General features: G+C 48.1%; 1 protein-coding gene and 1 long non-coding RNA gene across 14 annotated transcripts in view; one reads left to right on the forward strand and one right to left on the reverse strand.

Moving 5' to 3' along the window:
• SGSM3 (small G protein signaling modulator 3) overlaps positions 1-27,532 on the forward strand; it is a 40,939-nt gene that overhangs the window by 11,143 nt on the left and 2,264 nt on the right. For 7 of the 13 annotated variants that reach the window (XR_010125901.1, XR_010125900.1, XM_054469577.2 and 4 more), the window contains exons 2-17: positions 19,593-19,710; positions 19,904-19,933; positions 20,507-20,589; positions 21,049-21,115; positions 23,218-23,426; positions 23,528-23,635; positions 24,115-24,258; positions 24,562-24,757; positions 24,991-25,136; positions 25,350-25,574; positions 25,938-25,992; positions 26,122-26,249; positions 26,334-26,489; positions 26,710-26,764; positions 26,992-27,041; positions 27,197-27,349. Coding sequence is in view for 11 of the 13 variants with exons in the window: in XM_054469577.2 (XP_054325552.2) it covers positions 19,704-19,710; positions 19,904-19,933; positions 20,507-20,589; positions 21,049-21,115; positions 23,218-23,426; positions 23,528-23,635; positions 24,115-24,258; positions 24,562-24,757; positions 24,991-25,136; positions 25,350-25,574; positions 25,938-25,992; positions 26,122-26,249; positions 26,334-26,489; positions 26,710-26,764; positions 26,992-27,041; positions 27,197-27,349 (1,812 nt within the window). In the remaining 2 variants the exon portion in view is untranslated. The remainder of the gene's footprint in view (positions 1-19,592; positions 19,711-19,903; positions 19,934-20,506; positions 20,590-21,048; positions 21,116-23,217; positions 23,427-23,527; positions 23,636-24,114; positions 24,259-24,561; positions 24,758-24,990; positions 25,137-25,349; positions 25,575-25,937; positions 25,993-26,121; positions 26,250-26,333; positions 26,490-26,709; positions 26,765-26,991; positions 27,042-27,196; positions 27,350-27,532) is intronic. The other 6 variants (XM_054469579.2, XM_063662950.1, XM_063662952.1 and 3 more) reach the window with 3 other exon arrangements.
• Positions 17,559-23,338, reverse strand: LOC134739288 (uncharacterized). Its single transcript, XR_010125902.1, has 3 exons — positions 23,055-23,338; positions 18,248-18,413; positions 17,559-18,137 (listed from the first exon to the last, which is right to left on the reverse strand). It is a non-coding gene; the product is annotated as an uncharacterized LOC134739288 (long non-coding RNA).

Raw genomic sequence — 27,532 nt, forward strand, 5'->3', positions numbered from 1 at the left:
CACAGTGGCTCACACCAGTAATACCAGCACTTTGGGAGGCCAAGGTGGGAGGATTCCTTGAGGCCAAGAGTTCAAGACTGGCCTGGGCAACATGGCAAAACCCTGTCTTTACCAAAAATATATACAAAAACTAGCCAGGCGTGGTGGTATATGCCTTAGTCCCAGCTACTCAGGAGGCTGGGGTGGGAGGATGGTTTGAGCCCAGGAGGCAGAGGTTGCAGTTTCTACCAGATCAGAATAAAAGCTCCACAAAGACAGGATTTTGTTTTGTTCACTGTCCTGTCTAGGATCTAGACATGGATCTAGCCTAGGGTCTGACACAGAGTAAGCACTCATGATGTGAAATGAAAGAATGAGAGTGGTGCCTGCCATGTGAGGTCAGGATAAGTTTAGGACTCATCAATCTGAAAAAGTAAGAGTTGAGAGGAGACTGAAATTTAAAATGGCATTATGTTAACAGCTACAACATACTGAGCACCAATTCTTCCATTTATCTATTGCTGTATACTGATCACTCCAGAATTTAGCAGCTTAAAGCAACAATAATCATTTTATTACTATCTCTTGCTGGGGTATTGGTTGTTGGTAGGTAGTTTTTCCTGGGGTATCTCAAGCAGTTGCAGCTAGATGGGACTGGAGTCATGTCTAAAGTTTCCTTACATGTCTTGGGGTTGACGGTGGCTGTCAGCTGGGTCCCACCTGGGACTGTTGGCCGGAGCACCTATATGTGACCTCTCCATGTTACCTTACCTACCTCACAGCATGGCAGGTGTGTTCTAAGAGCTAACCTCCCAAGGGAACAAGGTGAAAATGCATGACATTTTTATGACATAACCTCAGAAGCTACACAATATCACCATATTCTCTTGGTTAAGGGAGTCACAGAGGTTTGCCTGGGTTCATGGGGAGTGGATGGGACGTAGACCCCACCATTCAATGGGAGAAGTTTTGTCACATTTGAAGAAGAGCATGTGAGATACGTTATATTGTGTTAGCCCATCTTTAGAAAATAGGGTCTCCATGCCAAGCATGTGATAGGGGTTTTAAGAACTTTTTCACTTATTCTGCAGGTACCTATTATCCTAATTTTACTGATAGGGAAGCTGAGGTTATGGAAGATGAATTGGCCACACAGCCAAGTGGCAGAACAAGTTGTCAGGCCCAGGCCTTCTTGCTTCCACAGTAACACTGTATAAAGGTGAAGGCAGATTTCTTCAGAAAGTCCTGAAATACTATGGAAGGTATATTTATGTAGGTCATAAAACAAGTAATTAAATATCTCATGAAACAGGTGATTACTACTTCAAACATTTATTAAATCCCTAAGTACTGTAGTAGGTGCTAATGAGGATTCAGCCCTTGAAGAGCTTTCAGTTTATAGATAAGGCACTCACACTAGTAAAGTGAGATAGAAGTCAGTAGGAACGGCCAGGCTCGGTGGCTCACACCTGTAATCCCAGCACTTTGGGAGGCCGAGGCGGGCAGATCACGAGGTCAGGAGATCGAGACCATCCTGGCCAACATGGTGAAACCCCGTCTCTACTAAAAATATAAAAAATTAGCCGGGCGTGGTGGCAGGTGCCTGTATTCCCAGCTACTTGGGAGGCTGAGGCAGGAGAATGGCGTGAACCCGGGAGGTGGAGCTTGCAGTGAGCCGAGATCGCGCCACTGCACTCCAGCCTTGGGGACAGAGCGAGACTCTGTCTCAAAACAAAAAAAAAGTCAGTAGGAACAAGTAAGTGCTGAGAGGAAGTACTAAGGAAAGCTTCATAGAAGTGGTGTTTCAGAGCTAAGCACTGAAAGAGGGATGGAATCTGGATATTTGGAAATGGAAGGTGGCCTTCTTAGCAGAGGACACAATATAAATAAAGGCACAGAGGCATGTTGAGACAGTAGTGAGGGGCCCAGTTGGCTAAAGCTTAGGGTACATGAAGGGAAAATAAGAGCTGACTCAAAAAGAGATTGGGGTCTATGGAATCAGAGCTGTGCTTCAGGGGATATTAACCTACTCTTTGTTTAACATAAACGGAATGATAATCTGGAGGCACAGAAATCTTTAGGAGATTTTGACAGTGGCCCAGAAAAGTGTCAGGGAGGGTCTGGATTAAGGCAGTAGAAATGGAGATGGAGATGCTAGAGGTATTTTAGAGGTAAAATCAGTAGACTTGCAACTGATTTGATGTGAGAGTAAAAGCAGGAGCCAAGGCCAGGCATCATGGCTCATGCCTGTAATCCTAACACTTTGGGAGGCCAAAGTGGGAGAATTGCTTGAGCGCAGGAGTTCAAGACCTTCCTGGGCAAGATAGTGGGACCTTGTCTCTAAAAATAAAAATTAGCCAGTCATGATGGCATGCGTCCGTAGTCCTAGCTACTCAGGAGGCCGAGGAGAGATGATCACTTGAGCCTGGGAAGTCAAGGCTGCAGTGAGTCATGATCCTACCACTGCACTCAGTTTGGGCAACAGAACAAGACCCTGTCTCTAACAACAACAAAAAAGGAGCCAAAAATTACCCTAAACCTTAGGATCTGAATGTCTTGGAAGAAGAAACAGGAATATTAAAAAGAATCATCTGAGATGGAATAAAAATAGGTTTATTCAGGAAACACAGATTTTAAGCCAGGCACAGTGGTGTGCACCTGTATTCCAGCCTGGATAACATAAGGAAACCCCCATCTCCAATAAATAAAAATTAAAAAAAAAAATTAAAAAGAAATACATATTGGCCGGGTGCAATGGCTCATGCCTGTAATCCCAGCACTTTGGAAGGCCAAGGCAGGCGGATCACGAGGTCAGGAGATCGAGACCATCCTGGCTAGCACGGTGAAACCCCGTCTCTACTAAAAATACAAAAAATTAGCCGGGCGTGGTGGCAGGCGCCTGTAGTCCCAGCTACTCAGGAGACTGAGGCAGGAGAATGGCATGGATCTGGGAGGCGGAGCTTGCAGTAAGCCGCGATAGCACCATTGCACTCCAGCCTGGGCGACAAAGCGAGACTCCACCTCAAAAAAAAAGAAATACATATTTTAATGTGTTGTGGTATATAGTCAAATGAAGCTATCCAACAATAAGTTGGAAATAATCTATGTTGTCATGGCTAGAGATAGAGATTTGTAATTTATCTATATGACAGTAATAGCTAAATCCCCATTCAGAATAGGAATGGACTCCCCATTTGGAATCCATTAGGAATGGACTAAAAGAAGACTGATGTAGGGAATGTCTTTTTTGGGGGTCTGGAGAAAGAAGAGGCAGTAAAGAAGCAGTTAAATAGAGAAGAAAAAACAGTATGGTCTGTGCCCTCAGAGTCATTGAACAGTTCAAGAAACCACAGTAAGTCAGCAGAGTCTGATGCTTCAGGGAGTTTCAGGAAATGAAGCCACAGGAACTGGATTCCAAATAATGACTAGGAAATCACTGGAGACCTTAGAAACCAGTTTAGGTGGTGACAGAAGCTAGGGTGAAAAGCTTAAGGAGTGAGTTGATTGATGAAGCATGGGCGCTATAAAAAATATGGCAGTGAGGCAGAGGGATAAGAGCTAGAAAGGTAAGTGCTTGAGTGGGTACAGGGATAGTTGCTTTGTTTTGTTTAATTCAGGGTTCAGGAGATCTGAGTATTTGCACTGGACACGAAGCCATTGGAGAAGAAAAGACTGAAGATGCACAAAGGAAAAGAGTATAAAGGAAATGGGTTGAAAGTTCTTGTGGGTGGAGAAGTTAATGTAGGAAGGAAGAAAACCACTTTCTCTTCTGAGAGAGCGGGCAGAAAGAGAAAACAGGTGAAAAGCAGTTTTGACACGGAGAATAAGGAAGTTGAGGAAGCTTAAGTCTAATAAGCTGAGCTTCGTTAAAGCTGGAGTACAGTCCCTCAGCTGGGAGTGAGTGGCAGCAGAGAGTAGTTGGGTTTCAGAAGAATTATGAGAATGATTTGAAAGTATCGCTGAAGGAAATATGATGTAAAGTCAACTAGAGATGAATAAAGGTTGCTGAGCAACCGTGAAGATAAATAGCATGTGGCTTGTTCCCTAACTTTGTCCAGGAGGAACATGAGCAGAAAAAGCAGAGGAACAACTTTTTTTTTTCTTCAAGACTGGGTCTCACTCTGGTTGCCCAGGCTGGAGTGCAGTGGTGCAACCTCAGCCCACTGCAGCGTCGACCTCCCGGGCCCAGGCGATTCTCCTATCTCAACCTCCCAGGTAGCTGGGACTACAGGTGCACGGCACCATGTCCGGCTAATTTTTTGGGGTTTTTTTTTTTTTTTTCTATTTTTAGTAGAGATGGGGTTTTGCCATGTTGCCCAGGCTGGTCTTGAACTCCTGCACTCAAGCAATCCATCTGCCTTGGCCTCCCAGAGTGCTGGGATCACAGGTGTGAGCCACCACCTCTCCCAGCCAAGAGGAACTTAAATGGGGCTAGATGAGGCAAAAAGTTGTCATTAATTCAAGGTTAGTTCAGATGGTTGTGTAACTTTTACAACATGGGAGTGAAGTGTATGGACCTGATTTGAAATCAGCATTATTAAGTGTGAAATAATATAAAGATATGGACTGCTTAACCCTAAGGTTCACGACAGTAAGAGGACAACCTTGTGACGTATCTTCTGGGATTTCTGTTGGTAATGATGCTGATCTGAATGTAATCCAATGGGCCTATCTCTAGCTGTTTCCAAGTTTTTGATTCAGTTTCAGATTAAAATAGTAGAAATCGCAGACTTCTGGTCTGGCTATGCTGCTTTAAATCAGTCTTTTCACCTCTTTAGTCCAAGTTTCTTTCTTTTTTCTTTTCTTTTTTTTTTTTAAATAAAAAGACAACTAGAGATGAGGTCTTGCTATGTTGCCCAGGCTGGTCTTGAACTCCTGGCCTCAAGCAATCCTCTTGTCTCAATCTCCCAAAGTGTTGGGGTTACATATGTGAGCCGATGTGCCTGGCCCCTAGTTTCTTTTTTCAAAAAGTATGAGAGATGGACCCAAAGGATCCTTCTAACTGTGTAATTTATGACTTTGTATGAGTCCCTTTGCCCTGCACCCCAGTACTAAAGAAGTTAATGGTCTCTAAATATAGGTGCAGATCTGTTAGAGAAGTTTGTTTGCTCTTATGAGAATTCTCTCCTAATTCATCTGTTTAATTTTGAATTTTCACACACACAAAATTTTTTTAATACAGTTGCTTTGTGTCTTAAATCTGGCTGGCTCCCACTAGATATGTCATCCCAAGTCAAGATATTTTGTTCCCGCACCTGCACAGATAGTTCCATGATCTTTTCTGGAAACTGTCTGCAAAGTTGATAACTAGAGTTGTGCTAGTCAGTATGGTATAGTGAGACTGCTGAGGGGTCAGTCCGTCTGTTTGATATGGGCAAGATGCTTAAGCTCTCTGATCCCTGGTTTTCTCAGGTGTAAAATGGGGATAATGCCTGTGAGTGTGCTTAGCAGTGTGGTGAATGCTTAACACATACTATTTTTCCTTCTTTCATAGATTTCCTTCTAATACCTCCATCTACTCACTGCCACAGAGTATAATAGCATATATACTCTATAATACTGTATATACTCTAGTATAATATAATTACCATTCTTTAGGGTAATGTTATATAGGTATGTTCATATCTGCAAATGAAACTCTGGTAATTATATAGATGGTAATGACAAATAAATGATGTAAAGATGAGATAGTTTGTTGACCTCTGTAGTTTAATTATATGAAAAATAGCAACTTTGTAAACTATATGATCTCCTCTTAGGTGCCCTAATCGCCTATGTTAATATAAAACTTTCAATATAAATTTCTCAGTGGCCGCCTTTGCCAGTCAGCCCTTAAGGAGCTTTATTTTCCTCAAAAACTCTTGTCTGCTATTTTTCAGAGCTACCTGAAAGCTGAGTTGCAGTTAGCTAACTAGTATTTGTTTCACTTCTCTTTCTGGGGGAGGTGGTTATCCCCCACCCCTGGTAGTGGGAATGACAGAAGGTCCATGCAGTTACCTTGCTTTTGCTTTCCTTATCCTTTCCGGAAACTGCCAGGCCATAAATATTAGAGGAATAATCCAGGGAGAGACTCAGGTAAGTAACCAGATTACTGTGGATGATTTATTATTTGATATGAAGAACTAGAGGAGCCTGGCACAGTTATGAGTGTGAGCAAATCCGTGTAGGGCAGCTGAGTTTAACTGGTACTCCTGTGCAGGAAGGGGACACGCGTACCTTGTGTGCTGAATTCTAGGGTGAGGTTCCTGTTTCCCTGATACATGTTTCCAGTCTGTGTTCTCCCTTACACAGTCACACCTAAGTCTCGCCTAAAGGAACACTCTATCTCTGTCACAAAGAAAATATTGACTCAGGGAAGGGTAAGCAGACCCACCTGCAAACCTTGTAGCAGGCATGGAGTTCAAGGTGGAGTGTGATTCTTAGAGTTACTTTGCTCTTCTGCTGATGCCAGTTTTGGAGGAGGCAGCTGAGAAATTTGTATGATACTATGGATGTTCACCTCAGATGTCCTTGTCCTAAAGGGTCATATAAATGATCAACAAAAATTACTAGGGTAACCGGAGGGGGAGTCAGTTCTAGAAGCTCTGTGCCACTAGCTCCTTCATCATGGAGTTTGGTAGGGTCCAGGTTTCAAGGCTGTCTACATACTGCTGAGTAATTGCTGTACTTAGCAGCATTCTGAGAGAACACAGGTGGGTTCCAAGATAACGTTGCCAAAGCATAAGGTGCATTGGAGGCAAGTGCGAGGCAGGTGTTCAGAGATGAGGCTGCAGGGAGTAGCAGGGGCTGCTAGGTCATGCAGGGTTTTATAAATCAAGTTAACAAATCTGGACTTTAAAGCAAAGGGAAGGTTTTAAAGACAGAAGGGAAATGATCAGTTGCATTTTGAAAGAATTTCTGTGGCTGTAGGGTAGAGAGTGGTTGGAGGGAGGGGCCGAGAGTGGAGGCAGAGATTCCAGTTGAGAGATGTGTAATAATTATGATGGTGAAAAATGATGGCAGCCCCAACTAGAAAGTAGCAACAGGTTGTAAGAGAAAGGGGAGGTTTCAAAAACATTAGGAAAGGCCGAATAATTGAGGGGTGAAGATGGAAAGATGAAGAATCTATTAAACATCACCCCCAAGTCCTGCCTGGAGAGAGTGCGTAGGTAGGTCATAATGGCAACGGGACCACTGAAGGAGGACCAGGTTCATGAGGAAAGGTGATGAGTTAACTTGGAGCGTGGCAAATTCGAAGAATATGGAGGAGCTGCCCACCAGCTGGATGTGCTGGTCTGAGGTTGAGAGAGAAATGCATCTTGGAGCTAGAAATCAGTTATCTGCTTGTAGATGTTAATTGAAGTTGTGAGAGTCATCCAGGAGCTCCAGGAGAGTGCAGAGAGCTAGAGGAGAGTCAAAGGTGGAACATTAAGGCATCTGAAGAACAGGTATAGGAGGAGGAACTGGAAAAGGAGACTAAGAAGGAGCCAGAAAGCCAGGAGGAAAACCAAAGGATCATGACACATAGACACCCAGAGAGACTGTGTGTTAAGGAGGTAAGGAGGAGGAAGTGATTACACAGCTAAATGCTACTGAGTGGTCAGGGGTGGTAAGAACTGCAGTGTAGGCCGGGCACGGTGGCTCACGCCTGTAATTCCAGCACTTTGGGAGGCCGAGGTGGGCGGATCACCTGAGGTAAAGAGTTCGAGACCAGCCTCAACGTGGAGAAACCCCATCTCTACTAAAAATACAAAATTAGCTGGACATGGTGCTGCATACCTGTAATTCCAGCTACTTGGGAGGCTGAGGCAGGAGAATTGCTTGAGCCTGGGAGGCGGAGGTTGCGGTGAGTCAGGATCGTGCCATTGCACTCCAGCCTGGGCAACAAGAGCGAAACGCCATCTCAAAAAAAAAAAAAAAAAAAAAAAAAACTGCAGTGTGGTCATTAGATTTAATGAACTTCAGCTGTGCTAGATTGACTCTTTAGACCCAGCACACACTGAGGACACTAATAAAGCAGATATGTGAAATAAAGAGAAAATAGAACTCATTGGCCATTTCATAGATACGGAACAAGTCATCTAGGGAAAAAAATCTAAACTTTGTAGAAGTTCCTCATACTTATTTCATTTTTATGTTGAATTAAATGGGGGGCACCCTAATTTCTCTTGCTCTGTTATTCTCTAAAGGTCTTTAAAATTGTTTTCATGTTTACCTTTGTTTGCATAGGTAGTAACACGGTTCAAAATGAAAAAGGTACAGAACGAGTATGAAGTAAAAGTCTCCCTGCCACCCAGTTCCCCCAACATGTAGCCTTTATTTTATATGAAAATTTCTCCCCTTTTTAACAAGTATTTTCACGTTCTTCTCACTCTTTTTTTACTTAGCCCATATCAGCTACAGCTGCACACCATTTTATTATATAGATATACTGTAATTAAACAGTCCTGTATCAGTGGGTATTGAGGTTTCCTAATATTTTGCCATGTGATATTTTGTTTTCAAAACCAGTGCTATAGGGAGTTACGCTGTATATAGGTCATTTTGCTGGCATGTAGGATAAATTTCCAGAAGCGGGAATTGCTGGGCCAAAGAACCTCTAAAGGATTTAATTCAGTTCTGTTTATTTGAGTCCCTGGCACTTAGCATGCAATGAATGGTAGCTATTAGTAAGATATGTATAGATGGGTTGGTTGGGGGCCCAGAGGAATAGGGGCACCTAACACAAACTAAAGGCAGGGGGAGTATCAAAGAAGCCTTCTTGGAGGAGGCAATGCTTCAGCTGTGCCTTGAAGAATAAGTCAGGTAAAGAGGAAGGCATTATGAGCAGGGGGAGCAGTAGAGAGCCAAGGCACAGGAAAAGAGCGTGTTGTACATCGGGACCTTCTAAGAGTTTGCTGTGCTTATTCGTCAAACAGTCAGCCCCTGCCACATGTCAGGCACTGGGCTAGGTACCGGACATAGGACAGATACACATGTACATAAATTATAGTATCACATGAAGTCAGCAGCAGCATGTAAAATGATTAATTCTGTTGGGGAAGGAGGTAGGGGACATGAAAGTTGGAAAGAAAGGCTTGTTAGAGGAGGCCACATCTGAGCTAGAATTTGAAAGAATAATGGTCAAAGAGGAATTCAGGTCAGTGGTTCTCCAAGTGTGTTCCCTGGACCAAAAGCATCCGCATCACCTGGGAGAGGCAGTGTCTCAGGTCCTACTCACACCTGCTGAGTCAGAAATTCGGGGGCTGGGCCTCAGCTGTCTGGGTTTTAGGAGGCCCTCCAGGTGATTCTGATACACTCTGTATTTTGAGAACCACTGATCAACTGGGTGTGTTGACTCATGCCTGTAATCCCAGCACTTTGGGAGGCTAAGGCAGGAGGATGCCTTGAGCCCAGGAGTTTGAGACCAGCCTAGGCAACATAGTGAGACCCGGTCTCTACAAAAAAGTACAAGAAAATTAGCCTGGTGTGGTGGTGCACTCCTGTAGTCCCAGCTACTCAGGAGGCTGAGATGGGAGGATTGCTTGAGCCTGGGAGTTCAAGGCTGCAGTGAGCTCTGATCATGCCTCTGCACTCCAGCCTGGGCAACAGAGTGAAACCCTATCTCAAAACACCACAAAAAGTTGTGTTAGTGTAATTACAAGACTCAAAGAAGAGTCCAGAGCTTCCTTTGCCATGATTAGCCTATTGACTGTGTTTATAATCCAGAAATTTCCTTTGCCCTGAAATTTATCCTGCTAGAATTTAAGTTTATCATTTTGTTTGCATCTTACTGTATTCTCAGTAGAAAAGAATGGTCCTGTGAGCATTTGTGCAGAGTGCCCAGAAGTGCTTCTGAGCCTTGGGCTCTGACAGCCAGTGTCTCACCCAAACCCAGCTCTGGCTTGGCCTGAGAACCAAATGCCTGGGCTGTGGCGAAAACTCAGGAGACGTGGAGGCATATCTGTAAAAGCAGATTCGTAAATAGCTTTTTTCCCCCTTAAAGCCTGTTTTGCAAATTGCTGCACTTTTCCTTGTTTGTAAGTATCTCTTTTCCTTTAAACTGCTTTTAGTAGCTTTTGCTTTTGGAAAAGTATTTTATTAATACTTCATTATAATAGCGAGCAACTGCAACCCATGTGAAGAGAGACACCTGGGGATTTTATTTAGCCTTAAAAACAATCAACCAAAGCCAGTGGGTTGGAAACCTGAGTTTCAAAGTGTTGTCAGTTTTTTTTTTTTTTTTTTCCAGTGATTATTCCAGTGATTACTTAGACTATGGCAGGGGAAGGGGGCTTGTTACAGTAACTTGAAAAATTACAGGCTTTTTTTTTTTTTTTTTTTTTTTTTTTTTTTCCAGCAGCTTAGGAAGTTCCTGACTTCACAGGTTGCTAAGATGTCAAATTCATGCAGAGCTGTGTTAGGAAATTGTTAGTTACAAATGAGAGAGAAGGGGATCCTTTTCACAGTTATGGATAAGCTATTTCTAATTGCTTATACTTTCTTTTCTTTCCTTGGTTTTGTATAAGCATTAAATCTCTGCAAAGGTGGATATTTAAGGTGGTGAGTAGTAGCAGCTCTGCAGGAGAAGAGAAAGGCAAAATGGGGAGAAGCTAATTCACTGTTGGCAGTACTCAGCTTCATTGGTGGTCCTCAGAAAAAACTCAGCCTTTTTACTCTAATGTTCTACTATACTTAAACTGTAATTATTTTTAAAATTGAGATATAATTCATATACCATAAAAGTGACCCTTTTAAAGTGTATAATTTACCAGTTTTTAGTACATTCACTATGTTGTGCAACCATCATCAGTATCTAATTCCAGAACATCTGCATTAGCCCAAAAGAAAACTCCGTTACCCACTGGCAGTCATTTCCTATCTGCCCTTCCCTCAGCCCCTGGCAACCATTCATCTACTTTCAGTCTTAATGGATTTGCCTATGTTGGACATTTCATATAAATGGAATCATACAGTATGCAGCCCCTTGTGACTGGCTTCTTTCACTGAGCATAATATTTTCAAGGTTCATTCATGTTGTAGCACATATCAGTATTTCATTCCTTTTATGGATGAATAATATAGTTTATTGTCTGTGTATGCTACATTTTGTTTATCCATCAATTGATAGACATTGGATTGTTTTCACCTTTTGACTATTTTACTTTTTTTTTTTTTTGAGACAGAGTCTCACTTTGTTGCCAGGCTGGAGTGCAGTGGCACGATCTCGGCTCACTGCAACCTCTGCCTCCCAGGTTCAAGCAATTCTCCCGCCTCGGCCTCCCAAATAGCTGGGACTAAGAGGCGCGTGCCACCACGCCCAGCTAATTTTTGTATTTTTAGTAGAGATGGGGTTTCACCACGTTGGCCAGGCTGGTCTCAAACTCCTGACCTCAGGTGATCCGCCAGCCTTGGGCCACCCAAAGAGCTGGGATTATAGGCGTGAGCCACTGTGCCAGGCCTATACATTTTTAAATGGTTGAAGTCATATACTGTCTTCATGCTGATGATTCTACTTTTCTTTTATTCCTTCTTCAACCCACTCCAGTTGGACTTTCACCTTGACCATTAAAATTAAAAGCTCTTTTCAGGATCACAAACAAACTTCAGCTTGCTAAGCCAAGGACCAGTTCTCTGTCCTCATATTGATTGACACGAATGATCACCCACTCCTTGTCTTAGTTTGTTTTGTGCTGCTGTAACAGAATATGCTGGGTCATTTTTAAAGAACAGAAATTTATTTCTCACAGTTTGGGAGGCTCGGAAGTCCAAGGTGTTTGTTGAGGGCCTTCCTGCTGCATCCTAATATGGCAGAAGGGCAAGAGAGCCAACTCCTTCTGTCAAGCCCCTTTAGGAGGGGACCCAATCCCATTGATGTGGGAGGAGCCTTCATGGCCTCATCACCTCTTAAAGGTTCCAGCTCTTAATACTATCACATTGGCTACACCTGAATTTTGGAGGGGACACATTAAAACCAAAGCACTCTTTCTAGAAATACTCACTTCTATTGGTTTCCACAACACAACACACTATTCGTTTTCCTTCTGTTTCATTGGCCAGTTCCCAGATTTTGTTTCCTGCCTCCTTTTCTGCCTAACTTCTAAATGTTGGAGTGTTTTAGGATTTGGTCCTAGGCCCCCTACTCTGCATTCCCTTCTTGGCAATGATATCTAGTTCTGCGCTATGCTGATGCTTCCCACATTTACATTTCTAGTTCTGACATCTGTGAACTCCGTGCTCGTAAGGTGCAAACTTGACATCTCCACGTAGGAGTCTGATCGGCCTCCCAGCTTAACATGGCCAAAGCAGAACTCTTGATTTCTAACCCCAAAATCTGCTCTTTCACCAGGATTCCCTTGTCTTAGTTGATGGGACCTGCACAGTTGCTCAGGTCCAAGACCTTGGAGACTGGCCAGGCATGATGGCTCATGCCTATAATCCCAGCCCTTTGGGAGGCCGAGGCGGGTGGATCACGAGGTCAGGAGTTTGAGACCAGCCTGGCCAACATGGTGAAACCCCATCTCTACTAAAAATACAAAAATTAGCCAGGCGCGGTGGCGGGCACCTGTAATCCCAGCTACTTGGGAGGCTGAGGCAGGAAAATCGCTTGAACCCAGGAGGCAGAGGTTGCAGTGAGTGAGATTGTGCCACTGCACTCTAGCCTGGGTGACAGAGTAAGACTCCTGTCCCAAAAAAAAAAAAAAAAAAAAAAAAAAAAATCCAGTTTTTGCCATGGCTAGAAGGGCCATCTGTCAGCTAGTTCCTGCCTCCTTTCCCAACGTTATCTGCTACTTTCTCCCTCATCACTACTCTTCTAGATCTTCACAGACCTGATCCTTATTCTGGTGTGAGCTGAAAGGTCATTTCCTCAGAGAGGCCTTCCCCAACCACCAATTAAAAATAGCCCCTCCACTCCTACCTGCCACTTTGTAACCTATTGTTCTGTTTTCTTCATGGCATGTATTATTATTTTGAAATTATTTACATATTTATTGTCTGTTTTCTGTAACTAATAATAACTGGCATTTATTAAGTACATGCCTTGTGCCGAGTATTGATACAAGTACTACATTTTCTCACTTAACTTCATAAGTAGCATAGGTATTATTTCCATTTTACAGAAGAAATTGCAGATTCATGAAAGCAAGAACTTTGTCCATCTTGTTTTACTTTATATCTCTAACACATGGAACAGTGTTTGGCAAATAGTAGTTGCAAAAAATTTTTTTTTGTTGGTTGGATAGATGAATGAAAAACTCCCACATTGACATTTCTACCTCTGACATCTCCCCATAAACATAGATTTATAGATGTAATAACCTACTTAACAGCTCCATTTGGATTTCTAAATAAGCATTTAAATTACTCCATAACTCTTTTTTTTTTTAGACAGGATCTCACCCTGTCGCCCAAGCTGGAGTGCAGTGGCACAATCTCAGCTCACCGCAACCTCCACCTCCCAGGCTGAACCGACTCTCCTGCCTCAGCCTCCCAAGTAGCTGGGATTACAGGTGCCTGCTGTGACCATGCCCAGCTAATTTCTGTAATTTTAGTGGAGACGGGGTTTCACCATGTTGGCCAGGTTGGTCTCGAACTCCTGACCTCAGGTGATCTGCCCACCTTGGCTTCCCAAACTGCTGGGATTACAGGCGTGAGCCACTGTGCCCAGCCCCTGCCCCATAACTCTTAACTTCCCCCCTCCCCAAACCTGTTTTGTTCCCGTTTCTCTCATATTAGGAAATGGCATCATCATAAGCCCAGGAGTACAGACCGGAAACCTAGGCCTTGCCTGTGGTCACTCCCATTCTCATTCCCCACATCCAACTCTGCAGCAAGGCCTGTTGATTCTACCTCTGATTGTGTCTTGAATCTGTTACTTCTCTTTTTTCTCCACTGTCACTTCAGCCTCATTCTCCATAGTCTTTCCCCTGCACGCCACACTTGCCTGCAAGCATCCACTCTTGTCTCTCTACAAGCTATTTGCCCACATAGCAGCCAAACTGGACCCACATACGTTTTAGAGGTGTGCTGAAGAATAGGCGCCGAGGAGAAAAACCAGGAAGAAAACCAATATTTTGTACCCTTACCTTGAAAAAGGTATTCATATATTTTTTCCTCTTCTAAAAAATGTTCATGTTTCTTTGAGCATTTATTGTCTGATTTTACCCCTTTTAGCATCTATAGAAGCCACATTAATCTTTTTTTACTCCAGCCTTTCTTGGACTTTCCCGGCTTTGTGCTTTTCTCCGTGAGTTTTTATTGATAGCTTCCAGTGTCCTCTTCCCCTCCTCACAGAGGAAATGCAGTCTTCAGCATCTCAGAGGCCTCTCAGAAGTATTTTTGCTCAGGCCGAGTGCGGTGGCTCACGCCTGTAATCCCAGCACTTTGGGAGGCCGAGGTGGGTGGATCACTTGAGGTCAGAAGTCTGAGACCAGCCTGGCCAACACGGCGAAACCCCAACTCTACTAAAAATACAAAAAATTAGCCGGGCGTGGTGGCACATGCCTGTAATCCCAGCTACCCGGGAGGCTGAGGCAGGAGAATCGCTTGAACCCGGGAGGCGGAGGTTGCAGTGAGCTGAGATTGCGCCATTGCACTCCAGCCTGGGCGACAGAGTGAGACTGTCTCAAAAAAAAAAAAAAAAAGTATTTTTGCTTATGTTGCTTACAGCTTTCATTTTCCATGGTAAATGTCTGTAGAAAACCATCTATGCAGTAGTAGCAACCATGCCGTGTTGTTAAGAAAATAGGACACAGGACAGGACAGTAGGACCAGAGTGAATGGGGGGCCATATCCCTCTGATCTATAGGAAGAGACCACAGGAAATGGACAGACCTTTTCTGCCCCTCCCCATAGATGTGGGAAAACAGGGTTTATAGTAAGATCTGACCTTCTGTGCTTTTTAAACAAAATTTGCCTTATAGGAAATTGTAGGATTAGCAAACTAGGGAGTATGTACATTTAATTTTGAAAAACTCTTTCTAGAGCTCCTCAAAGGTTCCTAAATCAATCCTGTTTTTCAAGTTTCTGCCTCTCAGTACTCCTGTGACAACAGGAGGGCAGCCACCCTGACGTGGCTAACTCTCTGGGCTGTTCCTGCCAACTCCCAGATGGCTGCTTTCAGGAAGGTTTCCATAGCGACCAGAGGCAGGAAAAACCTGCCCACCCAGCTTAACAATTCACATCTGGCTGGGCTCTATAGCCAGTAGGAGAAGTGGCGTGTTTATATATACTTATATACATTACATACATTTATATGTGTGTGTAGCATTAAAGAGCTAAACCCTGCAGACTCTATATCCAGAATCTGGCCGGGTGTGGTGGCTCACACCTGTAATCACAGCACTTGGGGAGGCTGAGGCAGGAGGATCACTTAAGCTCAGGAATTCAAGACCAGCCTGGGCAACATAGAGGGACCTTGTCTCTAAAAAAATAAATACGATAAAATATATCCATAATCTGACCATTTCTCAGTGTTCCCACTATAGGAAAGTCAACATACCTTTCACCCTGACTAATCTAACAGCCTCCTCTATGTCCACCACCACCTCTGCAAGATGGCCAGAGAGGGCTCAGAGCCCTCCCCTACTTTCCCAGCTCACTGAGGATGAAGCCCAGAATCTCCACCACACTGTGAGGCCTCGTAGCCCCCTGCTGTATCTTCTCCCACCGTGCAGACTGTTTCTTCCCACTCTTTTCCTTCTCATTCCCCAGCCCCTCCAGCCTGCTGGCTGCCTTGTGGCTGTTTCAGCGTGCCCAGTGTGCTCCCAACTTGGGGCTGCTTCTCCCTGGATCTCCTTTCCCTCAGGTAGCCATGAGCCCTCAGTTCCTTTTGGTTTTTGCTCAGGTGTCCCTAACCCTTATTCTTAAAGAGCTTCTCCTGAATGCTTGATATAAATCCCCTCTCTTCTGATACTCTCCACACCTTGACCTTTATTTTTCCTTGCAGCACTGTAGTTAGTTATCACAATCTATTTCTGTGTTTATCATCCGATTCTTTTTTTTTTTTGAAACGGAGTCTCTGTCGCCAGGCTGGAATGCAGTGGCGCCATCTCAACTCACTGCAACCTCTGCCCCCCGGGTTCAAGCGATTCTCCTGCCTCGGCCTCCTGAGTAGCTGGGACTACAGGCACACGCCACCACGCCCAGCTAATTTTTGTATTTTTAGTAGGACAGGGTTTCACCATGTTGGCCAGGATGGTCTCAATCTCCCGACCTCAGGTGATCCACCCACCTCGGCCTCCCAAAGTGCTGGGATTACAGGCATGAGCCACCGGGCCCAGCCTGTCATTTGATTCTCTAATGTAAGGGTTGGGGCTTTTTCCCCCACTGTTGCGTCCCAGCCCTTAGAAGCTGCCTGGCTCTTAGGGGTGCTCAGTCCCCATTTGCTGATGAATGAATGAGTGGGAGGACAGCCAAGATCAGGAAAGGGGAGCGACTCCTGAGTGGGCCTTCCCAGCCCCTTCAGGCCTCCACAGCCAGATGTAGCTGATTTCTCCGCTACAAGCAGCCTGCAGGTGCTCCGTCACACTTTTACTCTGCCCTTTCAGAACAACCAACCAAACCCCTGCCTCTGGGGCCGATGGTGATGAGGAGTCTTTCTCATGCTCTCAACTGGGACATGCTACGTTGAACCATACACAGTTGTCATTTTTGTAAGCTGTAATGGATGAATATCAGCAATTTAATATGGTTCAACATAGTTTTTAGTATACCTCAATGAGGAGGGTCCATATATTAACAATAACTTTCTAGAAATTTTTAGGACTACTAATTGTCTGATACTTATTGAGTACTTATGTGTCAGGCAGTGTGCTAAAGGCCTTATTTGCATCGTCTCACGTAATCCTCATAACCACAGTAAGGCATAGGTATTATTATTCCATTCTATTGAAAAGAAAACTGATACAGACGTGAAGTAAACTTGCCCATGGTTATAACAAGTGGGCACGGGCCCACTCTGCTACACGAGTAGCAGAGCTAGGATTGGACTGGAGATGTCTTTCCTTTTTTTTTTGAGACAGAGTCTCACTCTGTCACCCAGGCTGGAGGGCAGTGGTGCGATCTTGGCTCACTGCAACCTCCGCCTCCCGGGTTCAAGCAATTCTCGTGCCTCAGCCTCTCAAGTAGCTGCGATTACAGGGATGCACCACCATGCCTGGCTAATTTTTTTGTATTTTTAGTAGAGACAGGGTTTCACCATGGTGGCCAAGCTGGTCTCAAACTTCTGGCCTCAAGTGATCTGCCCACCTCAGCCTCTCAAAGTGCTGGGATTACAGGCGTGAGCCACCGCGCCCAGCCGAGATGTCTTTACTTTTAATTATAGTGCAGAGGATGAGCGCTGAGCCCACTCCCTCCCAAGGCTGACACGTGGTTGTTCTGCCACAGCCATTTGGCATCTCAGGCTCCAAGCCAGCGGGAGGCGTAATAGAGCACTGGGTTCCATTCCCAGGGCCATCTAGCTGGTGGCCATGTGTCTGTCATTTCACAGGGTGGGGTTGCATGGTGTGGCAGGGCAAAGTTTTGGGAGTCCATTTGGAAACTATCAGTCTCTTCTTGGCTTATTTTCTGTTGTGTAAGGAATAAATGTGTTGTAAGGATTGAATGATGACATGACATGCTTTTTAAAACTTCTAGCTCAGTCTCTTTAATGTAAAAATATGTAATCATCCAGCTCATAGTTCTGAGGGAAACCCTATATCACATATATTTTACACTGAAGGAAGACATTAAAATTCCATTCTCTTCACACAGGACCAACCAACCAGGGGATGGCTGGCCTGTTGGGGAAGCAGGTTCTGCCATCTGGTTCTCAGCGGGCATGTCTGGAAGCAGGAGGGAGTGTCTCTCCCATTTGGGTACCGAAGCCTCTATAACAGTCAGGAATGTTCTGCTGTGGCCATTATCCTAAACGTGGCTTGGCCAGTGTGTGTCTGGGGCAGGAGCAGAGGCCGGGACACAGCTGAGCTGCCCACAGGAGCTATTTTTGCCCCCACACTTGTATGTCTTTAAAGAGAACTGGGATTTTCTCACAGCTCCTTTGAAGTGGTGGTTTGATTTTCCTCTTTTTTGCTTCTCACTTACCTAATTCTTCCCAATTTATCTAGAATTCCCAACACCAGAATTCCATGGCAGATAGCATGGAGAAGAGGTTCTGTTAAGGACCAGGATAACAACGGTCATTTCTGAATTCTCATTGTCTGAAAAATGGCAAAAGTAAATTTTTCTTCAGTGCCAGGTTTAGGTAAATATGATTTCAAAAACGGAATGTAACTTGTCTTGAAATCTTTCAACCACATCTCGTTGTTACCTCCACTTCCTTTCATAGAGTGAGAGGCTTCCATTCTGTGGTTAGAAGTGAAAGGCTTGGCCGGGGGCGGTGCTCACGCTTGTAATCCCAGCACTTTGGGAGGCTGAAGCAGGCGGATCTGTTGAGCTTAGGAGTCCGAGACCAGCCTGGGCAACATGGTGAAACTCTATATCCACAAGAAATACAAAAATTAGCCAGGCGTGGTGGCGTGTGCCTACAGTCCCAGATACTTGGGATGCTGAGGTGGGAGGATCCCATGAGCCTAGGAGGTCAAGGCTGCAGTGAGCTGTGATTGTGCCCCTGCACTGCAGCGTGGGTGACAGAGTGAGACCCTGTCTCAAAAAAAAAAAAAAGACAAATAGCTGCTGGGAACGGTGGCTCACACCTGTAATCCCAGCTACTTGGGGGCCTGAGGTAGGAGGATCACTTGAGCCCAGGAGTTCAAGAATGCAGTGAGCTATGATTTCGCTACTGCACTCCAGCCTGAGTGACAGAATGAGACTCTGTCTCCAAAAAAAAAAAAAAAAAAAAAAAAAGGAAACCCAATTTACAAATGGGCAAAGGCCTGGTGCAGCCTGTAATCCCAGCACTTTGGGAGGCCAGGGCAGGCAGACTGCTTGAGCCCGGGAGTTCAAGACCAGCTTGGGCAACATGGCAAAAACCCCTCTCTACACAAAAATACAAAAATTAGCCAGGCATGGTGGTGCGTGCCTGTAGTCCCAGCTACTTGGGAGGCTGAGGTGGGAAGATCACTTGAGCCCGGGAGGCGGAGGCTGCAGTGAGCCAAGATCGAGCCACTGCACTCAAGCCTGGGCCACAGAGCAAGACCCTGCCTCAAAAAATAATAAACAAAAATTAAAATGGGCAAAGTGTGATTTTTTTTTCCCCCTTCCCTTGTTAAACAATGGCAAGGACTTCAGTTCCCACTGCCTCTAGGCTAGCAAAATCAGAGTGTGGGTGGAAAGGACTCCTCTTTGTAGGAGAGAGGGTGCTGTAGAATGACTTTCCTCAGGCCGGGTGCGGTGGCTCGCGCCTGTAATCCCAACACTTTGGGAGGCCGAGGCGGGGGGCATCACGAGGTCAGGAGTTCAAGACCAGCCTGGCCAATATGGTGAAACCCCGTCTCTACTAAAAAGACAAAAATCAGCCGGGTGTGGTGGTGCACCCCTGTAGTCCCAGCTACTCGGGAGGCTGAGGCAGAAGAATCTCTTGAACCCAGGAGGCAGAGGTTGCAGTGAGCTGAGATTGCACCACTGTACTCCAGCCTGGGTGACCAAGCAAGACTCTGTCTAAAAAAAAATTTAAAAAAAAAATAGAATGACTTTCCTCTTTGCTCTTCTAACAGGGCAGATGATTCTGGACCAGATGAAGCCTGAGGAGCCTTCCAGCTCTAAGATAGCAGGATAGGAGACTTCTAAGATTGGAGCTGCAGAAGACTTGCCAGCCTACCAGCACAATGTCAGGTAGAGGCAGGGGCTGGACTTGGAAACGGGGTTTGAAGCTCTCACAGAGGAGCCAGAGGGATGGAAGCTGGCTTGTTTTCCTTAAAACAGCATCCAGATAAGAGTGGTGGAGATGGTAGGGAAGGCTTCTGGCTGGCTGAGAAAGTTACTAAAACTTCCTTCTCAGCTCTGCTCTCCAACTCTCCTCCTCCAGCTCTCCAGCCCGCAGATCTGCACTCCTCAGGTGGAGAAAGAGGCCGGAAGATGAAGTTTGGTCATGTTTTGTAATGTGCTGCTGTTTCTTCCCCCTCTTCTCCAGAAATTTGCTGATTTCTAGGAGGTTTCTTTCATTCTGCTCCTTCCCTACCCATCACGCTTGAGATGGGCCAGTCCCTTTAATGCTGGTGCTCTTAGAGGGAGAGGGTATTTCCTGATTTGAATTTTGCCTCTGCATTTTCTTTTTTCTTTCTTTCTTTCTTTTTTTTTTTTTTTTTGGAGGCAGAGTTTCGCTCTTGTTGCCCAGGCTGGAGCGCAATGGCACGATCCTTGCTCACTGCAACCTCCGCTTCCCAGGTTCAAGCTATTCTCCTGCCTCCCAAGTAGCTGGGATTACAGGCATGTGCCACCATGCCCAGCTAATTTTGTATTTTTAGTAGAGATGGGTTTCACCATGTTGGCCAGGCTGGTCTCAAACTCCTGACCTCAGGTGATCTGCCCACCTCGGCCTCCCAAATTACTGAGATTACAGGCGTGAGCCACCACGCCTGGCCTGCCTCTGCATTTTCTTGATTGTTCTCCTGGTCCTCTTTGGTTTTAGGAAGCCATACACCTGCCTGTGGCCCTTTCTCAGCCCTGACTCCGAGCATATGGCCCCAGGAGATCTTGGCCAAGTACACGCAGGTATAGCAGTTAGCCAGGCACCAGCCTGCTGTGCTCCCACGCTGCGGTATGAAGGGGACCCAGCTCTGCAGGCTGCCCAGGAAGAGGTGGCCAACTCACACAGGGTTATGGGTTCCCCACCAGAGATGGTATCTTAGCTGCATGTGCCTGTGTGAATCAACCACTGTGGCACTATGCTCTCAGTATTATAGGGACACAGCTGCATAAAACATGTTTCTTGCCTTGATTTTATTATCTTTGACCTCTGAGAAGAACAAGGAAAACAGAAGGTTGAGAAAATGCTAGAGGGTTCAGAGAAGGTTGCGTGGTAACCAGAGGCGGCTTCTGGAAGAGTAGCCTTTGATCTGAGCCTGAAGGCTGGGTGGGATTGTAGCAGGCAACCCTGTGGGTGGCATCTTTCAGACCTGAGGCCCCCAACCAGGGGACAGACAACTGACTTCAACCTCATCCTGATTCTAGAAGGAAGAGTCAGCAGAGCAACGAGAGTTCTACTACGATGAGTTTGGTTTCCGTGTGTACAAGGAAGGTAAACTTGAGCCCCTTTTGTGTGTCATCTTGCTGATGTTCTTTGGGGAGGACTCCGCTCCCTTGACTGGAATTACCCGGCCTGTGATAGCTGAGCCCTGATGCGTCAGGGTTCCAGATTTAAGGACAGAGTATATCTGAGGGTGATACTCTTATAAGTATGGGAGACCTCTGCTTTTTTTGAGATAAATTTTACTGATCCTCACCTGACAGTAAAAGCAATCGTGTTCACTGTAAGAAGTGTTCACTGTAAGAAGTTGAAAAATTCAGGCTGGACGTGGTGGCTCACGCCTGTAATCCCAGCACTTTGGGAGGCTGAGGTGGGTGGATCACTTGAGGCCAAGAGTTCACCTGGCTAACATGGTGAAACCCCATCTCTACTAAAAATACAAAATTTGCCAGGTGTGATGGTGTGCGACTATAATCCCAGCTACTTGGAAGGCTGAGGCAGGAGAATCTCTTGAACCCAGGAGGTGGTGGTTGCAGTGAGCCGAGACTGCACCACTGCACTCTAGCCTGGGCAACAAGAGCAAAACTCTGTCTCAAAAAAGAAAAAAGCATATTTTCAATGGCTGTATAATATCCTATTATAATGAACGTACAGTATTTGGATAACCACTTTTCTATAACTGAGTCTCTAGTCCATTTCTGTTGTTTTCTACTGTAAATGGACCTTTTGGTCCTGAGTGGGCTATTGGGAAGGCCATCTGCCAGGCCGGAACTGTGGCTAGGACATTTTAATTGACTGCAACTAATCACCTTCAGGTCACTCACGTTTCCAATTCTGACAAAAGTTTTCCTTGTTCTTCTGATTCGTAGGCAGGTATTTGCAGGTTAAAGGTTTGGGTTGAGATGGACACAGGGAACTTGGTGGTATGATGGAAGTATCTGTGTTTGGCTGGGTCACTGGAGTCAGAGTGTTCACTGTTACACCTTGGAACTGAGACTGCTTGATGGGGACAATGTTCAGACATTTGTTTATACACCAAAATGTACACCTAACATCTGTGCATTTTACTGTAGGTAAAATCATTAAAGTTGGTGTTTTTGAAAGCTGGGCTGAGGGATTGGCTTTTGGGTGAATAAGGACGAGGCTGTCTGCGGAGCTCACCCAGGGATTGGCTTTTGGGTGAATAAGGATGAGGCTGTCTGCGGAGCTCACCCAGGGATTGCTGGGCTGCCACAGGAGAGCTTGACCTCATTCATTCAACAAATATCTCATGAACCCAACTGTGGGTGGTGCAGTCTCCACAGCTGCATCCCCCCGCAGGCCCTCGAACAAAACTGAAGGTGGTCTCAACTGCATGGAGTTCTCATTTTAGTGAGGGAGACAGGCAGTAAACAAGCATGTAATATTCTGGAGCAAGAAGGGCTGGGAAAATACTTCCAGGGATAGAGAAGAGGGGCAGTAAATCATATATAAAAAGGCCCTGAAGTGGCCCTTTCAGACCATGTCATTAGAGTGGAGAGAGCAAGAGGAAAATGGCAGGGGGTGAGGACAGAGTGGGCACGGCCCAGAGGAAGCAGCTGAGGGAGCCCTGGAAGGCCCTTGGCTTTGAGTCTCAGCTCTGAGCAGAGTGGCGTGATCTGACTTGCATTTTGGAAGGGTCTCTGCGGCTGCTGAGGAGAACAGCCTTTGGGAGGTGAGGGTAGCAACAGGGAGGTCAGCGGGAGGCCACTGCAGAGATCTGGATGAAGGACAATGGCTTGGACAAGGGCCATGGTCAGGGGTGGTGAGGCGTAAAGGAATCCTGTGGGTTTGCTGATGGACTGAGTGTGGGGTCTGGGCGAGGGAGGAGCCAGAGGTGACTCCAAGGTTTAGGCTGAGCATCGGGAGAATGGAGGTGTCATTTCTGGATCCAGGTAGTACTATGGTAGGAGTGGCTTTGAGGAGAAGGTGAAGAGCTTTGCTCCTCATAGGGTGCATGTTAGATGCTCACCTGGAGCTGTCAGAAAGCCATTAGCTGTGGGAATCTGGATCTGGGGGGAGAGAGCTGGCCTAGAGCCATGAAGCTCAGACCCTCCTGAAGACAGAGGCTTGGCTGCTTGGAGAACACGTAGTAGAGAATGCTTTTTCTTTCCTCCTCGGCTCTCTCTTGGCAGAAGGTGATGAGCCTGGCTCCAGTCTGCTGGCGAACTCCCCTCTGATGGAGGATGCTCCGCAGAGGCTGCGGTGGCAGGCCCACCTGGAGTTCACCCATAACCACGACGTGGAGGATCTCACCTGGGACAAGATAGCAGTCTCCCTACCCCGCTCTGAGAAGCTCCGCTCCCTGGTGCTGGCCGGCATCCCACATGGCATGAGGCCACAGGTAAGGTGGCCACAGGGACCCACAGGGTATTGAGAGGGTCTTGGCCCCATGATCAGGTGTCACGAGAAAGACTGAGTGCCCTTGCGGCTCCCTTCCCTCAGCTGTGGATGCGGCTCTCTGGGGCCCTGCAGAAGAAGAGGAACTCTGAGCTGTCCTACCGCGAGATTGTGAAGAACAGCTCCAACGATGAGACCATCGCTGCCAAGCAGGTGAGGCCGGCGGCACTGTGCAGGAAGAGCTGGAGGCTGTGGGCTCACAGGAGAGAGGGAGCCTGCCTGGGGCTCTTAGAGTGTGCCCTTGTTGTGGGGTGGGGGAGGATACTTGCTCCTTCCTTGGTCCTCTGCAGGCCACAGAAAGAATTGTCTAAAAGGCCATCAGTGCTGTGGAAAGGCTTGGAGATGGGGTTCCCAAGCCCAGGTCCACTTTAGGAACAGATGGGGACTCTAAATATAGACTCCAGGCTTTGGGCCACACGTTCTCATTCAGTCGGTCTGGCATGAAGCGTCCCAGCTGGATTTGATGTCCCGGCTCCACGTTGGCTGGGAGCTGACCCTGAAGGGAGGAGGAGTGACCTTGACCAGGAACACAAGGAATCCCCATTCCTGGGGGAGAAGCCCGCCTGGGGTCTGCCTCCCTCCCAGGGTGTCACAAGGTCTTGTTATTGTGGGTGCTGATGGCTGCCTGACAGATCGAGAAGGACCTGCTCCGCACCATGCCCAGCAACGCCTGCTTCGCCAGCATGGGTAGCATCGGGGTGCCCCGCCTGCGCAGGGTGCTCCGGGCCCTGGCCTGGCTCTACCCAGAGATTGGCTACTGCCAGGGCACTGGCATGGTGAGCACAGCCCCAGAAAGGGCAGTGGCAGCCCCAGGACCCCCTCCAGGACCCTAACAAGGGGTGGCCTCCCACTCCGGGGCATCCCCAAGATCAGGGCAGCTGCATGTTATGCAAGCAGAGGCGCCCCCCAAGGGGTGTGAAACTGAGGCAGGCCAAGGAAAGCAGCCCAGGGAAGGCCTGTGTTCCAGCATGCGTGCCCCCCAAGAGGCTTTTGCTAATTGGTCTCCCTAGGGTAGGGGCACCTTTTCTAATTTGCACAAAGACCTGGGTAAAGGGTCCTTGTCCCCGTGCCCTGGCCAGGTGGCCGCCTGCCTCCTGTTGTTCCTGGAGGAGGAGGACGCCTTCTGGATGATGTCTGCCATCATCGAGGACCTGCTCCCCGCCTCCTACTTCAGCACCACCCTACTGGGCGTCCAGACTGACCAGCGGGTCCTGCGCCACCTCATTGTCCAGTACCTGCCTCGCCTGGACAAACTGCTCCAGGAGCATGACATTGGTAAGGCGCCCCTGAGCCACTGGCTCCCATTCTGCAGCTTGGAGGACTCAGGCGGGTGGCCAAGTAGGGATGGGGCACAGCCCCCCAACCATGGTCTTTGTCACTATTTTGTTCTCTGGTGTTCCCTGCCCCCTCCCCTCCTTTGCTCTTGAGCAGGGAGGACCTTGCTGCAGTTCTGGGGAGGGAGGTTTCCGCCACCTCCTCCCCAGCGGCTTTGGCTCCTGTGTTTACAGAGCTGTCCCTGATCACACTGCACTGGTTCCTCACGGCCTTCGCCAGCGTGGTGGACATCAAACTGCTCCTGCGCATCTGGGACCTGTTTTTCTACGAGGGCTCCCGGGTGCTGTTCCAGCTCACGCTGGGCATGCTGCACCTCAAGGTGCTCCACGGCCCCACTTCAGGCTGAGGAGTAGGAGCCCGAGAGGGGGGCAGGGGAGCGAGAGACCTCCCTGGGCCAGGCAAGACCAGCCCCCTGGCCCCTGACAACCGTGCCAAGGCAAACAGGTCCCTGAGGATGGGGGTTGGGATCAGCTCAGTGCCACGTCCCTGCAGTGACAACCTTCTTCCCCCATCCTGCCCTGGCATGGCCCAGGAGGAAGAGCTGATCCAGTCAGAGAACTCGGCCTCCATCTTCAACACACTATCGGATATCCCGTCGCAGATAGAGGATGCGGAGCTGCTTCTGGGGGTGGCCATGCGGCTGGCCGGCTCCCTCACCGATGTGGCCGTGGAGACTCAGCGCCGCAAGCACCTGGCCTATCTCATTGCAGACCAGGGCCAGCTCCTGGGGGCCGGCACCCTCACCAACCTCTCTCAGGTGGCCCAGGATCGGGGGGCCACACCTTGGCCCACAGCACACGGGGAGAAGGGGGTCATCTTGAAGTTCAGAGCGCGGGGGCTGTGGGAAACAAACCAGCCCTTCCTGCTCTGCCCCCCAGCCTGGCCCAGTCAGACCACAGCTGTGGGGTGACCCAGGCCTCCTCGGGCTTTGTGAACCTCAGGTTCTGACCCTAGCACAGTTTTGGAGGAAGGCAGACCCAGCTCTGAACTGATTATCTGTTTTCAATTCTCGGAGCCAGCATCAGAGGCCATTTCAGATGAGACAGTATAAGCCAAGGGCTTGGTGGGTTCTCTTCCTCCTGGGGGCCAGGACTGCCCTGACCCACTCCTCATGGTACAGGTTGTTCGCCGCAGGACCCAGCGGAGGAAGTCCACCATCACTGCTCTGCTCTTCGGTGAGAGCTCTGCGGGTGCCAGGCAGTGTGGGCATGCGGGAGTCTGTCCTCACGCTCATGTGGACGTGGAGCTTCCTCCTCGGGGGCCTGGAGTGGGCCGTGGTCACCATTGCTCTCTGGGCCTCCTAGGGGAGGATGACCTGGAGGCACTCAAGGCCAAGAACATCAAGCAGACGGAACTGGTGGCTGACCTCAGGGAAGCCATCCTGCGTGTGGCACGCCACTTCCAGTGCACAGACCCCAAAAACTGCAGTGTGGTGAGTCGCCAGCTCCCTGGGCTGCTACCAAACACAGCCCTAACTCCTCCAACCCCCTTGGTGGGCATGTGTTCACTGTGGCAGGAGCTGACTCCAGACTATAGCATGGAGAGCCACCAGCGGGACCACGAGAACTACGTGGCGTGTTCACGCAGCCACCGGCGCCGAGCCAAGGCCCTGCTGGACTTTGAGCGGCACGACGATGACGAGCTGGGCTTCCGCAAGAACGACATCATCACAGTGCGTGGGGCGCTGGACTACCAGGTCCTCAGGCTGTGGCGGGTTCCCCAGCCTCCCTCCACCAAGCCCCACCCCAACCCCTTTCCCTGTCAAGAGCTTCTCTTGTGAAGATGTAGGGGGTCTTGGACTGGCCTAGTTGCTGAGGAGTCATATCGGGGGTGCAGGAGGCGCTGGCCCAGGGTACCCAGCTTTGGTTCCTGCTGTTTTTCCTCCTGTGCAGATCGTGTCTCAGAAGGACGAGCACTGCTGGGTGGGGGAGCTCAACGGCCTACGAGGTGGGGTCCTTGGTCTGCTCTTGAGCTGGGAGAGGGAGGAGGGGGTGGGCACAGAAGACTTGGGTGGCCCTGGCCACTGCCAGGCCGTTCTCCTCTATACCCCTGCCTGGCTTGAGGTCCCTGAAGCAGCTGAGCGGGCTTCCCGCTGCCTCAGCCTGCCTGCGGGCTGTGTCTGCTCTGTCCTCGGCCCTCGTGGTTGCTCCTTACAGGGCCTGTTTTTCCCACAGGCTGGTTTCCAGCCAAGTTCGTGGAAGTCCTGGATGAGCGCAGCAAAGAGGTGAGGGGGTGGGCGGGCTAGGCATGGCTGGCACCCTTCTAGCCAGGGCCTGTGTCCCCAGTGAGTCCTGGCCTGTAGCATGGCAGAGAGGACAGAGGAGGGTGACTGGCTGCAGGCCTCAGGCAGGGCTTTCTCAGACCCATCCCTCCCATCAGTACTCCATCGCGGGGGACGACTCGGTGACGGAGGGCGTCACAGACCTCGTGCGAGGGACCCTCTGCCCGGCCCTTAAGGCCCTGTTCGAACATGGACTGAAGAAGCCATCCCTGCTTGGGGGCGCCTGCCACCCCTGGCTGTTTATCGAGGAGGTAAGTCAGTGGCTGGGCCCATGACCCCCACCCTGCACCAGCCCTGCTGTGCCCCCTAGTCCCCATCTTAGGCCCTTCCTGCCCTACAGAGAGGATGGGAAGAGCTGGCAGGGTGGTGACGGGTGCCCAGTCAGCCCCAAGGGCTTTGAACCAGCATCTTCCTGTCCCTACACTCACACCGTG

This window comes from Pongo pygmaeus, chromosome 23 (genome assembly GCF_028885625.2).
Source record: "Pongo pygmaeus isolate AG05252 chromosome 23, NHGRI_mPonPyg2-v2.0_pri, whole genome shotgun sequence".
In the NCBI taxonomy this organism is placed as follows: domain Eukaryota; kingdom Metazoa; phylum Chordata; class Mammalia; order Primates; family Hominidae; genus Pongo; species Pongo pygmaeus.